We start from the raw sequence: 14,508 nt of genomic DNA, 5'->3' as shown, positions 1-14,508 counted from the left end.
TTCTGGTCCGGTGGGGGGGGGTTCTGTTTTGTAGAGTTGATGTGTTGAGATTTCCGTGTGCAACTCTGTCCCTATTTTTTTGGGAAGAGGGATGGACCTCTTTTGTGGGGGAGCAAATGGAAGCATGTCCAAACTCTGACCCTCAAGTCAAGTTTATTGTCATCCATTTGTACTAGTACAATCTGATAAATGATCCTCAGTACAAAACACGCAGACACACCATCAGATATCTTTCTTCTTTGGCTTGGCTTCGCGGACGAAGATTTATGGAGGGGGTAAATGTCCAAGTCAGCTACAGGCTCGTTTGTGGCTGACAAGTCCGATGCGGGACAGGCAGACACGGTTGCAGCGGTTGCAGGTGAAAATTGGTTGGTTGGGGTTGGGTGTTGGGTTTTTCCTCCTTTGCCTTTTGTCAGGGAGGTGGGACAAATATAAAAATATTGTTTTGTGAATGTGATAGTATAAGATAGTTAGTGTGAACAATTCCTTTGGTTGTTCAGCGTTCTCACTGCTCACAAGAAGAAGCTGTTTCTCAGCCTGGAGGTGTTGGCTCCGTTACTCCAAAATCTCTTCCCTGATGGGAGCAGTTGAAAGATGCTGTATGCGGGGTAGAAGGGGTCTTCAACGATTTTGCACGCACTCTTCAGACAACAAACCCAGTAGATCGCGTTGATGGTGGTGGGTGCCACTCCTATGGTCCTGTACATTGACCTCCGATCCATTTCCCTACAGCAACCATGCTAGACTGTGATGTAGCTAGTCAGGATGCTCTCAATAGAGCTGCTATAGAAGGTTGACATGATGGTGGCCGGTAACCTTCCCCACTCCCACTTCAGCACCTTATTGACAAGTGAGGAGATGTAGTGTACTCCAAGGAACTTGGTGCTGTCCACTACAGAATTGTTAATGTGTAGAGGAGGCTGGTCGTTCCTGAACTCCACAATCATCTCCTTTGTCTTCACGTTCAGACTCAGGTTGTTACTCTTGCACCATTCCACGACATTTTCCACCTCTTCTCAGTAGTGTGTCTCATCATCCCAACTTCAGGCGGAAATCAGGGGAACATGACCCAGTCCTCATCAAGGGCTCATATTGGAGAGGGTCAAGAACTTCAAATTCCTGGGTGTTAACATCTTCGAGATCTGTTGATGCCAGTGGCTATTCCTTTACCTTGTGAGGGGTCCAATGAGATTCATGATGGACCGTAGACTCTCAAAAACTTCTACAGGTGTACCATGGAGTGAATTCTGGCAGATTGCAACACTGCCTGGTACAGAGAGGCCAAATCTCAGGACAAGAAAAATCTCCAGAGGGTTGTTAACTCGACCTGCAACATCACAGACACCAGATTTCACTTCATCGAGGACATCTACATGAGATGGTATCTTAAGAAAGCAGCCTCTATCCACCAACCACGCCATACCCTCTTCACTCTGCTACCATCGAGAAAAGGTACAGAAGTCTGAAGATGAGCACTCAGCGGCACAAGGACATCAGATTCCTGAATAATCAATGAATCAAAGATACTGCCTTACTTTTCGTGCTCTATAATTGTTATTTTTTATATTAATGTTGTAAGATGCTTTGCACTATCACACTGCCACAAAACACTGAATTTCATGTCTTGTTACGACAATAAATCCTCATTATGATGAGGCCAATTACTGTCACCTGCAAACTTGATGTCTCTATTGAAGCTGGATCTGGTGATCCAGTCGTGGGTCAATAGCATGAACAGGAGGGGCTGAACACAGCCCTGAGGTGCACCAGTGCTCAGCGTGACAGAGCTCAACGTTCTGCTGCTGACCTGGGCAGACTGGTCTTACTGTTGTGAAGTCCAGGATCCAGGTCTAGGGAGGGGTGTAGGGACCCAGTGAAGCAGCTTCTCCTCCAGTCCAGGATCCAGGTGGAGGGAGGGGCGTAGGGACCCAGTGAAGCAGCTTCTCCTCCAGCCCAGGATCCAGGTCTAAGGAGGGGCATAGGGACCCAGTGAAGCAGCTTCTCCTCCAGCCCAGGATCGAGGTCTAGGGAGGGGTGTAGGGACCCAGTGAAGCAGCTTCTCCTCCAGTCCAGGATCCAGGTCGAGGGAGGGGCGTAGGGACCCAGTGAAGCAGCTTCTCCTCCAGTCCAGGATCCAGGTCTAAGGAGGGGCGTAGGGACCCAGTGAAGCAGCTTCTCCTCCAGCCCAGGATCCAGGTCTAGAGAGGGGCGTAGGGACCCAGTGAAGCAGCTTCTCCTCCAGCCCAGGATCCAGGTCTAGAGAGGGGCGTAGGGACCCAGTGAAGCAGCTTCTCCTCCAGCCCAGGATCCAGGTCTAGGGAGGGGTGTAGGGACCCAGTGAAGCAGCTTCTCCTCCAGCCCAGGATCCAGGTCTAGGGAGGGGTGTAGGGACCCAGTGAAGCAGCTTCTCCTCCAGTCCAGGATCCAGGTCGAGGGAGGGGTGTAGGGACCCAGTGAAGCAGCTTCTCCTCCAGCCCAGGATCCAGGTCGAGGGAGGGGCGTAGGGACCCAGTGAAGCAGCTTCTCCTCCAGCCCAGGATCCAGGTCTAGGGAGGGGTGTAGGGACCCAGTGAAGCAGCTTCTCCTCCAGTCCAGGATCCAGGTCGAGGGAGGGGTGTAGGGACCCAGTGAAGCAGCTTCTCCTCCAGCCCAGGATCCAGGTCGAGGGAGGGGCGTAGGGACCCAGTGAAGCAGCTTCTCCTCCAGCCCAGGATCCAGGTCTAGGGAGGGGCGTCGGGACCCAGTGAAGCAGCTTCTCCTCCAGCCCCTGCACATTAGGCTGCCGGCTGCAGCCTGTAGGAGGCGCCTTCTCCAAGAGGGTCCGGCCTGAACCCCGCCCCCCGGATTCCATGAGTGTGCAGCTGATAGGCCTCGCCCTGCGACCCCCACTCTCCGACAACCTGTTCACAAGGCGACAGCCGCGTCCCCGCTGCGGACTCTCAGGCCGAGGCCTCCCCGCGCCGAACCTCCATCACACGGACCGCTGACATGGCGGCGGTGAGGCTCGCCTCACCCAGGGAATCTCCGCGGACCTTGCCCAACTTCCGCCCACAGTTGGCGTCATTTCCTGCCGTGCGCCGGAGCTTAAGCGACCCCGTGGCCATCCCTCGTTCCTTTTGGTGAACGTCGGCGGCGGAACATGGCGGACATCCAGGTGGGAGCGGGGCCGGGGGGGTAGGGGGGAGATGGGGGCCGGGGGGGTGGGGGGGAGATGGGGGCCGGGGGGGTGGGGGGGAGATGGGGGCCGGGGGGGTGGGGGGGAGATGGGGGCCGGGGGGGTGGGGGGGAGATGGGGGCCGGGGGGGTGGGGGGGAGATGGGGGCCGGGGGGGTGGGGGGGAGATGGGGGCCGGGGGGGTGGGGGGGAGATGGGGGCCGGGGGGGTGGGGGGGAGATGGGGGCCGGGGGGGAGATGGGGGCCGGGGGGGAGATGGGGGCCGGGGGGGGGAGCGGGGCCGGGGGGGGGAGCGGGGCCGGGGGGGGGAGCGGGGCCGGGGGGGGGGAGCGGGGCCGGGGGGGGGAGCGGGGCCGGGGGGGGAGCGGGGCCGGGGGGGGGAGCGGGGACGGGGGGGGGGGAGCGGGGACGGGGGGGGGGGAGCGGGGACGGGGGGGGGGGGAGCGGGGACGGGGGGGGGGGGAGCGGGGACGGGGGGGGGGAGCGGGGACGGGGGGGGGGGAGCGGGGACGGGGGGGGGGAGCGGGGACGGGGGGGGGGGAGCGGGGCCGGGAGGGTGGGGGGGAGCGGGGCCGGGAGGGTGGGGGGGAGCGGGGCCGGGAGGGTGGGGGGGAGCGGGGTGGTGGGGGGAGCGGGGCCGGGGGGGGGAGCGGGGACGGGCGGGGGGTGGGGGGAGCACGGCCGGGGGGGGAGGTGGTGGGGGAGAAGGGGGACGGGAGGGAGATGGGGGACGAGCGGGGCCGGGGGGGGGTAACGGATATGGGGGAGAGCGGGGTTTGGGGCGATCGGGGGTGGTGGGGGGGGTAACTATCCGGAACCCTGACCCTTCCCCCCCCCCCCAGACGGAGCGCGCCTACCAGAAGCAGCCGACCATCTTCCAGAACAGGAAGCGGGTTCTGGCCACTGACGGCTCCAAGGACAAGGTTCCCCGCTATTACCGCAACGTGGGCCTGGGCTTCAAAACGCCGCGCGAGGTGAGGCCACCGGGGTGGGGGGGGGGGTCGGGGATGATGGGAAAGGGGGGGGTCGGGGATGATGTTGAGGGGGGGTGGGGGATGATGGGAAGGGGGGGGTGGGGGATGATGGGAAGGGGGGGTGGGGGATGATGGGAAGGGGGGTGGGGGATGATGGGAAGGGGGGGTGGGGGATGATGGGAAGGGGGGGTGGGGGATGATGGGAAGGGGGGGTGGGGGATGATGGGAAGGGGGGGTGGGGGATGATGGGAAGGGGGGGTGGGGGATGATGGGAAGGGGGGGTGGGGGATGATGGGAAGGGGGGGGTTCGGGGATGATGGGAAAGGGGGGGGTCGGGGATGATGGGAAGGGGGGGTGGGGGATGATGGGAAGGGGGGGTGGGGGATGATGGGAAGGGGGGTGGGGGATGATGGGAAGGGGGGGTGGGGGATGATGGGAAGGGGGGGTGGGGGATGATGGGAAGGGGGGGTGGGGGATGATGGGAAGGGGGGGTGGGGGATGATGGGAAGGGGGGGTGGGGGATGATGGGAAGGGGGGGTGGGGGATGATGGGAAGGGGGGGTGGGGGATGATGGGAAGGGGGGGTGGGGGATGATGGGAAGGGGGGTGGGGGATGATGGGAAGGGGGGGTGGGGGATGATGGGAAGGGGGGGTGGGGGATGATGGGAAGGGGGGGTGGGGGATGATGGGAAGGGGGGGTGGGGGATGATGGGAAGGGGGGTGGGGGATGATGGGAAGGGGGGGTGGGGGATGATGGGAAGGGGGGGTGGGGGTGCCCTGGTCCATCCACCTGGACTCTCCACCTCACTCAATTCAAAACCCTGCACTGTTCATCAGTGTCCAAACCTTGATCGGTCTGAAAGTTTTGGGAAAGGGCTGAACTCTATAAAAGTTCATTGAAATCAGAATTTAATTGTCAGTTTTCGCAGCGGCATCACAGTCTAATCGTTCATATTATAAACATCTTACAACATTACGATAAAAAAATTAAATAGTGTGGATGAAAAGTAAGACCGTGTCTGTGGTTCATTGATTATTCAGGTATCTGATGGCGGTGGGGAAGGAGCTGCCCTTGTGCCACTGAGTGCTTGTCTTTAGGCTCCTGGATCATTTTCCCATTGGTAGCAGAGTGAGAAAAAGGTGCAAGAGCCTAAAGTGGCAAGATTGCAGCATGTCCCTCTGTAAGGAATTGTTGGGAAATCCACACCTGTTCTGCCGTTTACAACTGTAACTGCAAAATCTGAAAGTCTGCAGACACCAGGACTGAGGTAAAAACACAATGCTGGAGAAACTCAGCAGGTCAAACAGTGTATTTTGTTTGGCAGAGATAAAGGAACAGAACCAACATTTCTGGCTTCAGCCCTTCAAGGTGTGGGCAAAATATACATAAAGTACACGGTGCCTGCCTGCATTTTGCTCGTACCTTGATGAAGGGCTGAAGCCAGAAACATTGGTTCTGTTCCTTTATCTCTGCCAAATAAAGGACACTGTGTGACCTGCTGAGTTTCTCCAGCATTGTGTTTTGACCAATTATAACCACATCATCTTTTGCCCTTTAATGAGAATCTTTCCACTCTTTAAAATATGTAAACATTGTTTGCACCACCTTTTAAGTCCAAGGTGACAGTTCTCCAGTGGCTTAGCCATCGCTCCATGTGCCTGAATCACAACTTTCCTAATTTTGTCTGAACATAATCCTGGTTTTCTTTCCTCATTACTTGCTGCTTTGGCACCCTAGCCTTTTGAAATTTGTGCACAAAAACACCTAACTCAGTTCATCATAATCTCTTAGTTTTTCCTGGTAAAAGTTCGGATTGAATCGCCAATTTGCCAGACCGATACCTGCCTGTTAAATGAATCTATGTTCCTTTGTACAGTATGCATTGTATTTTCTTACCTGTTGCTATGTGACTGACAAATTTAGCAGCCACCTCTTCGGCTCCTTCACCCAAGTCATTAATATAGATTGTGTAAAGTTTAGGACCAATGCTGACCAATAGCACATGGGCTATTTTGCCTGCTGATGTGCTGTTCAGGCTGGTACATTTCTTCCCTGGTCACCAATGGGTGTTCAGTTATACATGGTGTCTTATCAAGAGCCCTCTGAGGTAACAACCACCAGCCACATTACAGCTGTTTTTATAGTATATAATTTTAAAAGTGCTTTTGATTTAAAAAAAACAAGATTTTCAGTTGCTCCCCTTTGCCCTGATTTGACCCTATTTGTGCCATTCCTTTCTGTGCCTTCCTGTTCCGTGCTGCCACGATAACAACAAAACATTGGAACCCTTTCAGCTTTGCATCTCCGCGATTCAATGCAAGATAACAGTTAATCTTTGACCTCAACGCTTGTTTCCAGCAAGAATACTTGCCAATCTACTACTTGCCCTCCAAATAAATTTGTCTTATTACTGTATAATGTTCTGACTTTCACTCATTTTCCTGCAGTAGGTGGTAGTTGTGAGATTTGCCTAGATTTACTTCCCAGTGGGATGGCTTCTTTTTCCCAGGGGACTGAATGTGGTGCCCAATGAATTAAAAGCCTTTCTCCCACATTCCCGTCATGAAAGCATTAACTCGTTTATTTAACTGCCAGTGTAGTAATCCAGAAATTATTCCCGCTCTAATTATTGTAGAGTCAGAGAATCTCTCGATTCCCATGAAAGCCATGACAACTCGATTTATTGCACAGCAGCTGTCATTGTGAACAGTCCTTGGGAGATGTTTTAGGGACACATTTGTGGCTGTAGAGCAGTCATTGTCAGTGGGGGCCTGGGTTATAGAACATTTAAGGAGGGAAGGACTTTTCCCTGGCCTTCCTTTCCACAACCCCTTGAACGGTCACTGTTGTTGAAGTTGGTCTGTTTTCCCTGCAATCTTTGTACACATTCATACAGACATCAAATACATATGTAGATATGGACATGGTCAGTGGCTGAGACTTCTATGTCACTCCATCTTGGTTCCCCATATGGGCCTGACTCAGCCAAATGTGATCTGCCATCTAACCCTGGGATTGCTTCCTGGATTAAACTGTCTGGGTAACTGCTTGGTGTGATTTCTTTAGATCTTGCTGATCTGGACTCTTGAGGAGTTTCATCCACAACACGATACCTGCACTCCCGATTATTCACCTAGTGCTCTGCGTTTTTGAATCCTGTTAATTAGTCTATATTGTATCTTCTATGATTGACATAAAATCCACTGTCTTACACCAAGCAAGATTTCTGTGTGCATCTACACAAGATCAAGGGTTGGCTTGGGGAGATGGTGTCTGACGTTCACTCGCTTCATCATTTTACTGCTGAACATAAGGTATTAAGTGTTGCAGGCGCAGAACCTCTGATTCCCCACGGAGCAGCTTCCCAGTTTCCATCGTCGGAACCATTTTGCCCCATAATTTCTCTGATCTCCCACTCATGTGTTGTATAATCCTTTGTTTCCTAGGCCATTGAGGGAACGTACATTGACAAGAAATGTCCATTCACTGGGAACGTGTCTATTCGAGGACGCATCCTGACAGGTGGGGAATTTGGTTTGGGACAAAAGTGAGTCAGTTAAATAGCATGCTGCTTCCCCTGATCTGGGAAAGTCCATTCTGATGTGGATCTTTTTAACACTTACACCTTTCATGCAGGAACTAAATTATTTACATTGGGTCAAGGTTAGTCCACAAATGGTGTGTAGAAGACTGCTTGTCGTTTTGGTTCCAGCAGACACTGGTTTAGTGATACAGGCTGTTGCCCAGGCATCTGATTTGGTGATTGCTTTTGCTCATTGATCATAATGGGAGTATGTGCAGGAAGGAGATATCAGGATGTACTCTGAAATCGTTACTGGGTTTCAAACCTCTTCCTATTGGAACCAGTTGCATCATCGTTGATGCAGGGAGACTAGTGGGTTCTTGATCGGGGGTGGGGAGGGAGGTGTTGTGGATGGGAAGGATATAGGAGGCTGCCCTAGAGTCAGAGCTCAATATATGGAAGTAAATTGTCTGAGTTTCCCAATCAATCTACTGCCAGTTGCCAGTGTTTGGGCCGTATCTGTCCAAGCCTTTCCTATCCAAGTATGGGTGAACTTGTTGAACAAAGGTGTTCTGGTCTCATTTTAGCCAATATTCCCATCACTAAATACTGCTGGGCCTTGGGATACATGGTGTGATGATGTTTTGGCCGTCCTCTTGCTTTGCCAGGTGTCGTAATTAAGATGAAGATGCAACGAACCATTGTTATTCGCAGAGACTACCTGCACTACATCAGGAAATACAACCGTTTTGAGAAGAGACACAAGAACATGTCCGTGCATCTCTCCCCCTGCTTCAGGTACCTCCTAGTTGCTACGTGTTTGTGCTTTGGAGGAGTCGGTCAATCTTCCAAGAGGGATGCTGGTGTGAGCCCAGATGTGCACTCTAGCCCCGGTATTTTCCGTATCTGTGCTGAGTTTTTCCTGCTTGTTGAGATTGGGTGTCTGGGTCAAAGTCATTCTAATGATACCACATCAAGATTGGTTGGGGGGGGGATGGCAGGGTAATCCAGTCCCGAGTAGATCTTCTAGTTCAGTGGTTTCACTCACGTACCCCCTTAAGCAACCCCTTACTCATCACAGAGCACCTCTGGCATGGGGAATATTTAATGTGGGATCTGAGTGAAAAGAAAAAGGTTGAGAATCACTGTTCTAGTTCCAAAAGAAGAATATTTTGCAATCAGCTGGTTTTTCACTTCTTGCAGTGAAAATACCCAACGGGTCATCAGCTTATTCTTTAAAAACCCTGTTTTAAACCATCATGGAACATGTTTATTTGTAAAATGTCTGTCCTGCATGTATATTGTTTGTATGGCTTTGCCCCGCGGACCGGAGAACGCTGTTTCATCAGGTTGTACAATCGGGTGACAATAGACTTGGCTTGACTTGGGTGATGGAGATAAACTGAGGCCAGCACGGTGAGTCCTGGATTTAGTAGCTGTGGGGTGGGGGGGGGTGGAAATTGTTTCAGAGAAGCCGATGTTGGTGATCCTGCTGCTATGAAGTTGTCATCCATTTCAGTGAGCTGCTGCCTCTCCCAGCTCTCCTGACCTAGAGGATGTCCTGCACTGAGCTTCAGGGTCCTTGCATGAGGAGAGGTATGTTCATTACAGCTCTGCTCTAACTGCTGTCTCTCTTGTTCCAGGGATGTGCAGATCGGAGATAGTGTGATTGTTGGAGAGTGTCGACCCCTCAGCAAGACTGTCCGCTTCAATGTCCTCAAAGTCACCAAGGCTGCAGGTGCCAAGAAACAGTTCCAGAAATTTTAAGGACATTTGTAAAATGAATCATTCAAAATAAAATCTTTGTGAAAGGCAGTTGTGTGTTGCTAGGATTTCACTTATCCACAGATGCTGTCATGCTGGGGGGGCAAGATTGGGACCTGTCCCCACATTTGCTGAGGACACCGGTTTGGTAGTTACATCTGAATGGTACTCATGAAGAATTCAGTCATCAGCTCACCTTTCTTTATTACACCAGTTGCATATTTGAAAGAGTTGCACTCAGGAGAATTGCAAAAGGATTCTGAGACTGCAACAAAAATATCAAGGATGTGTGACTGGTTTAATGAATGTGTGCACACCGGTCCCAGGACAGTGGTGATTCCCACCATGGTGTCTGCTGCAGCGCTGATGTCGGGATTCCATCAGCATGTATCCTGAGTGTATATCACCCCCACCTGTCGGCGAACCTCATCCATCATGGTCATGATGAGCTCGCTGTCAGCCAGGGTCAGCTGGGGGCATTCCTTCAGTCCTGAAATTAAATCAATACATGCAGTTAAATTCAAAATAGCACATATGGTTCCTTCTCTTAGCAATCGGGAGCACTCGGTGCAGCTGAAGCCAGGAATGCACTGATTGGTTCAGCAATATAGGCATGATTTTCTCCCCCCCCCCCCCAACCTCCTTTGATTACCCTCAAAACATTAGATGATAGTTGGCTTCTGTATCATATTGGAGTTTGTGGCTGGGGAATAAACTGATGGGGAATGTGTAATGGAGGATTTTAGAACAGCTTATGCAAGAATGTATGCATGTGAATCAGTAGACATAATCTAATTTCCACCTACTTTGAGAGTAATGTATACATGTGAATCAGAAGACAATTTAAATTCCACTATGAGGCCCAGAGATGCAGTTGTCTTGTTGGTCGCAGACTGTCAGGAGACCTTCAAGATAAGTAAATCATTTATTCAAAGAAATAAGCTATGAGTAAACAATTTTTGGGTAATATAAGCCATGGTCCCACTGCTGAAGTTTTGAGACTGAGGGGTGGAAACGTCTTTCAGCAAGAAGAACCAGAGTCCAACCACCGTCCTGGTCGGGGGAGGTGGAGAAGCTGCTACCGGCACCCAGACAACCTACTACAAGTGTGCGGTCGTTGCCTCGCTTCGGCATTTGGGACAGTCCAGGGGTTGATAAGTATAATTGGGAAGGGCTTGCATATTGTAGTTTGAAATCAGCTTTAGATTTAGTCATAAAGATTTGTATAAACTGAAGTGCTCTCGGCGCGTGTGTCTGTTTTTCTTTTCGGGAGCTCAAACACGGTGACCAAACAAAGTGAGAGGTACAAGTTTATCACATTGGAGTTTGTGGCTGGGAATAAACTGATGGGAAAGTCAGCAGTGTTCATGGGGGGAAGGGAGGGATTGGGGACAAGATGGGGAGAGGGGTGGTGGGAGGAGTTGGTTGGGCATTGGTGAACTATGGAGGGTGAAGGATTACAGGAGAGGTTGGGAGAAAGGGGACATAAATGTGGGGGTGGGGTGAGAGCGGACAAAGTTACAGATGCTGGGGTTGAGGGCAGGAAGTAACAGGTAAAGTTTGGGCTGGGGCCTGGTGCTGGGTATTGGGCTTTTGGGGAGTATGGTGCTGGTCACAACCAGAGGGGAGATGTGAAGGACAATTACTGGCAAGGGAACTAAAGTGGACTGGTTTGGAAGAGGAGAGAGGAGGAGGTGAGGGTTGCCTGAATTGAGAGAAGGTGGAGGATGTACAAGTTGGTGTAATGGGTAGAAGGGTTGAAGTGACATGTAAATAGCTGCCTAGGGCAGCCACTGCAGACAGCACAGATGATGGCTATTTTGCCGACTGATGTCAGAGGTTGACTGCAATCGATTAGGTTGCTGGGTGGTGGGAGCAAGTGTCGCACCTCCAGTGGTGACAGAAATGCTGAGATCAGAATAGATGTGTCATGATCCCCGATTGGCTGAAAGGGATGTGGCTGGTGGTGGATGGGACTTGTAGCTGGGGGAAGGGTAGAACTGGTGGTGTGAAGGTGAGCTCGGAGTGTTCCTGTGGAGGAAGGAGAAGAGCTGAGCTCTAAGGTGGACCACATTCAAGGGGGAAGCAGAGTTCCCTGAGGACATTTCAGATATTCCTGGAATGAAAAGCTTCATGTGAGAGCAGTGGACAAACTGGGAAAGGGATGCCATCTTATCTCCTCTCACCCTGTCGCTGTGGTAATGCTTAGTGTGACTAGTAAATGGTATTTACCTTTCTGAAGACACTGCCGTTACTTCTTCAGCTTCGTACCGTAAGCCCAGTGCTGTTGGTGAAGTTGAGGGGCTGAGATGGAGCTGGGAGTGGGAACTCCTCCACATTTCCATTGACCACAAGGCTTGTGGGGCACCACATGTATCCTGGCACCTTGGACAAGGTACAGATGTCAATTAACATTTCCAATGATTTTTAAACCATTGGTTAGGCCAAGCTTGATTATTGTGTTGGAGATCCACTTCAAAACGCAGGGATTGACCAGGTCTACCCTATAGGTTTGTTGGTCAGACTGGTCTAACAAAATGACGGTTTTGAAGAGATATCTTACATGGACTTCACTAAGGTCTTTAACCACATAAATACTGGTCCAAAACATTAGAGCACAGGAAAATCAAGATACCCATTTAGATTGACCATAGGACATCTGAGGACTATGCTGGAGGATTATTTTAGTGATTGGAAGCCTGTACCATGAGGATCAGTGCTAGGACCATCAGTCATATTCAATAACTTGGGTGTGAAATGTGGGAGGTTTGCATGTGGCGTGAAAATAGGCTGTGGAATAATATTAATCAGCTGCTAAGTTGAGCAAGACTTTGAGAGACAACTTAAACCTGGTAAAACTACAGCACAGTAAACAGGCAGTTCAGCTCCTCTAGTCTATGCTGACCATCATCTCCTCGTCCCACTGACATGCTCCCATTCCACAACCCTCCAGACCTCTCACATCCATGTATCTTTCCAATTTACTCTTAAAACACACGATCAAGTCCACAGTCACCACATCAGATGGCAGCTCCCAGAGTGAAGAACTTACCCCCTAATTTTTCCCCTACACCTTCACCCTTTCAGCTTAAAACTATGACCTCTCATGTTTATCTCCCCCAATCGAAGTGGAAAAAGGCTACTCGGATCCACTCTGTCAATACCCCTCATAATTTTGAGAACCTCTATCAAACCTCCCCTCATTTTTATTTGCTCCAAGGAATAGTCCTACCTGCTTAATCTTTCCCTATATCTCAACTCCTGAAGACCCAGGAACATCCTAGTAAATCTTCTCTGCGCTCTTTCAATCTTATTGATATCCTTTCTGCAGTTAAGTGACCAGAACTGCACACAATATTCCAAATTCAGCCTCACCAATGAGGCGATATGTTTTGTAAGATCTACGTTTTATACCATGTCAGGACAAATACTGTGACTTGTGGAACTCGAGAGAATACCAAGGAACAAAGGAGCGGCAAAGCCTGCTCTGTGCCCCAGCTATTGAAAGCAAACATCCCTACTTGTGTCCACATTCCTCTTGGTAGCAGCACTATCAGTCAACATGAGACCATAAGACACAAGAGCAGAAATAGGGCCATTCAGCCCATCGAGTCTGCCCATCATTCAATCATGAGCCGATCCATTTTCCCACTCAGCCCGGCCTTCTCCCCATAACCTTTGATGCCCTGGCTAATCACGAACCTGTCAATCTCTGCCTTAAATACACCCAACGACCTGGCCTCTACAACCGCCTGTGTCAACAAATTCCACAGATTCTCACCCTCTCTGGCTGAAGAAATTCCTCTGCATCTCTGTTCTAAGTGGACACCTTCCATCCTGAAGTTGTGCCCTCTTGTCCCAGACTCTCCACTACAAGGCATGTTGGATGTGTGCTTTCACTGACAGGACACAGCACGTCTGAGCAGGGAGTCCTTGGTACCAACTTAAAACATTGTTGAGGCTGTTCTTTGATCGTTCTTGTATTCAAGACAGCTTTATTGAAACAAGGATAGATAATACTGGAGATTCCACACCTATTGAAGGATGTGACTGTACTGGAGAGGTCCAGAAAAGATTCAACAGGACATTGAAGATAACAAAGCATCTGGGCAAGTAGCTGAACGACTGTGGCCATGGAGGGCTGGAGAAATAAATGGGATTAGGATGGACGAAATACTTGATGGAGAAGTACCTGTTTGATCCCATGGATGTGGCAGACCGGCCAGGTTCCTCCAGCATCTGTGTTTTTGACTGCAATCACAGCATCTGCAGACTTTCGTCTTTCACCATTTGACTGCTGTGTGAAGACCCAACAGTGAAACCTGGCTGACACTACAGCCCTGGCCATGGTGTGAGGAGATTATCCATCTCCACTGTGACATCTCGTAATCATGCACTCTGCAAACTGAATCCAGTAAAAATACAGTAAATACTAGAGGAACTCAGCCGGTCTCACAGCGTCCAGAAGAAATAAAGATATATTACCCACACTTCAGACCTGAGCCCTTCAGGGTATAAGCAAAAAAAACAGGCAGGTGTCAGACAGACATCAAATCTCAATGTGCTCGATCGACTTTGGGTAAAAGCACCACTGATCCATAATTGAAAGCATTGAATAGTATTGTACACTTAGTGAGGGACAAAGAGAGAGTTACCGTGATTGTGCCATTGACACCACTGATGATTGCCTGATTGGGAAGCTGATTTGCCATCGTTACAGTCACCATGGCCATGCGTTTTCTGGAGTACTTTAATATGATGGTCACAGTTTCATCAACACCTGCCATGAGAGTAAAGGACAAATTGTGTCAGGAAGCCTGTCTCAATGGACAGGTGAACTCCAGAGAGTTTCACTGTGGAGAGCAAGGAATGGTGTGAGATCTGGAATTGTGGACTGAGTAAGTGAGAGAGCTGAGTTTTACCAGTTTTTGACAGGCTGGCCGTTCTATACTTACCTTTCTCGGTGAGAAATCCTGAGGCGTGAATGGACTCTGGCTTCTCACCATTGTACACCATGCAGACAAACTGCAGGCAGTAACAACCAACATCCAAAAGTACTCCTCCGCCCAACTC

At 50.8% G+C, this 14,508-nt stretch overlaps 2 protein-coding genes across 2 annotated transcripts in view; one reads left to right on the top strand and one right to left on the bottom strand.

Annotated features, from left to right (window-relative positions):
* Positions 1–3,045: 3,045 nt before the first annotated feature.
* On the top strand, positions 3,046–9,486 carry rps11 (ribosomal protein S11). The gene is made up of 5 exons (XM_069907964.1): positions 3,046–3,154; positions 4,017–4,148; positions 7,595–7,670; positions 8,340–8,469; positions 9,315–9,486. The coding sequence occupies exons 1-5, from the start codon at positions 3,140–3,142 to the stop codon at positions 9,436–9,438; spliced, it is 477 nt and encodes a 158-aa protein (XP_069764065.1). The 5' UTR covers positions 3,046–3,139; the 3' UTR covers positions 9,439–9,486.
* Positions 9,487–9,614: 128 nt separating this feature from the next.
* LOC138748061 (trans-1,2-dihydrobenzene-1,2-diol dehydrogenase-like) overlaps positions 9,615–14,508 on the bottom strand; it is a 9,233-nt gene continuing 4,339 nt past the window's right edge. The window contains 6 exon segments of the mRNA XM_069907757.1: positions 9,615–9,925; positions 11,668–11,686; positions 11,688–11,717; positions 11,719–11,820; positions 14,091–14,215; positions 14,391–14,505. Of these exon segments, the coding sequence (XP_069763858.1) occupies positions 9,816–9,925; positions 11,668–11,686; positions 11,688–11,717; positions 11,719–11,820; positions 14,091–14,215; positions 14,391–14,505 (501 nt within the window). The 3' untranslated portion in view covers positions 9,615–9,815.

The sequence above is a fragment of the Narcine bancroftii genome, chromosome 13 (genome assembly GCF_036971445.1).
Source record: "Narcine bancroftii isolate sNarBan1 chromosome 13, sNarBan1.hap1, whole genome shotgun sequence".
In the NCBI taxonomy this organism is placed as follows: Eukaryota; Metazoa; Chordata; class Chondrichthyes; order Torpediniformes; family Narcinidae; genus Narcine; species Narcine bancroftii.
Note: the sequence above shows the minus strand (reverse complement) of the source record. Positions and strands in the feature narration are given on the sequence as shown.

Bases quoted from the DNA above. Each gene is read 5' to 3' on its own strand.
- rps11 (XM_069907964.1), top strand. The intron at 4,149-7,594 runs GTGAGGCCACCG...TTTGTTTCCTAG, and splicing joins GCTTCAAAACGCCGCGCGAG to GCCATTGAGGGAACGTACAT. The intron at 7,671-8,339 runs GTGGGGAATTTG...TTGCTTTGCCAG, and splicing joins TCGAGGACGCATCCTGACAG to GTGTCGTAATTAAGATGAAG.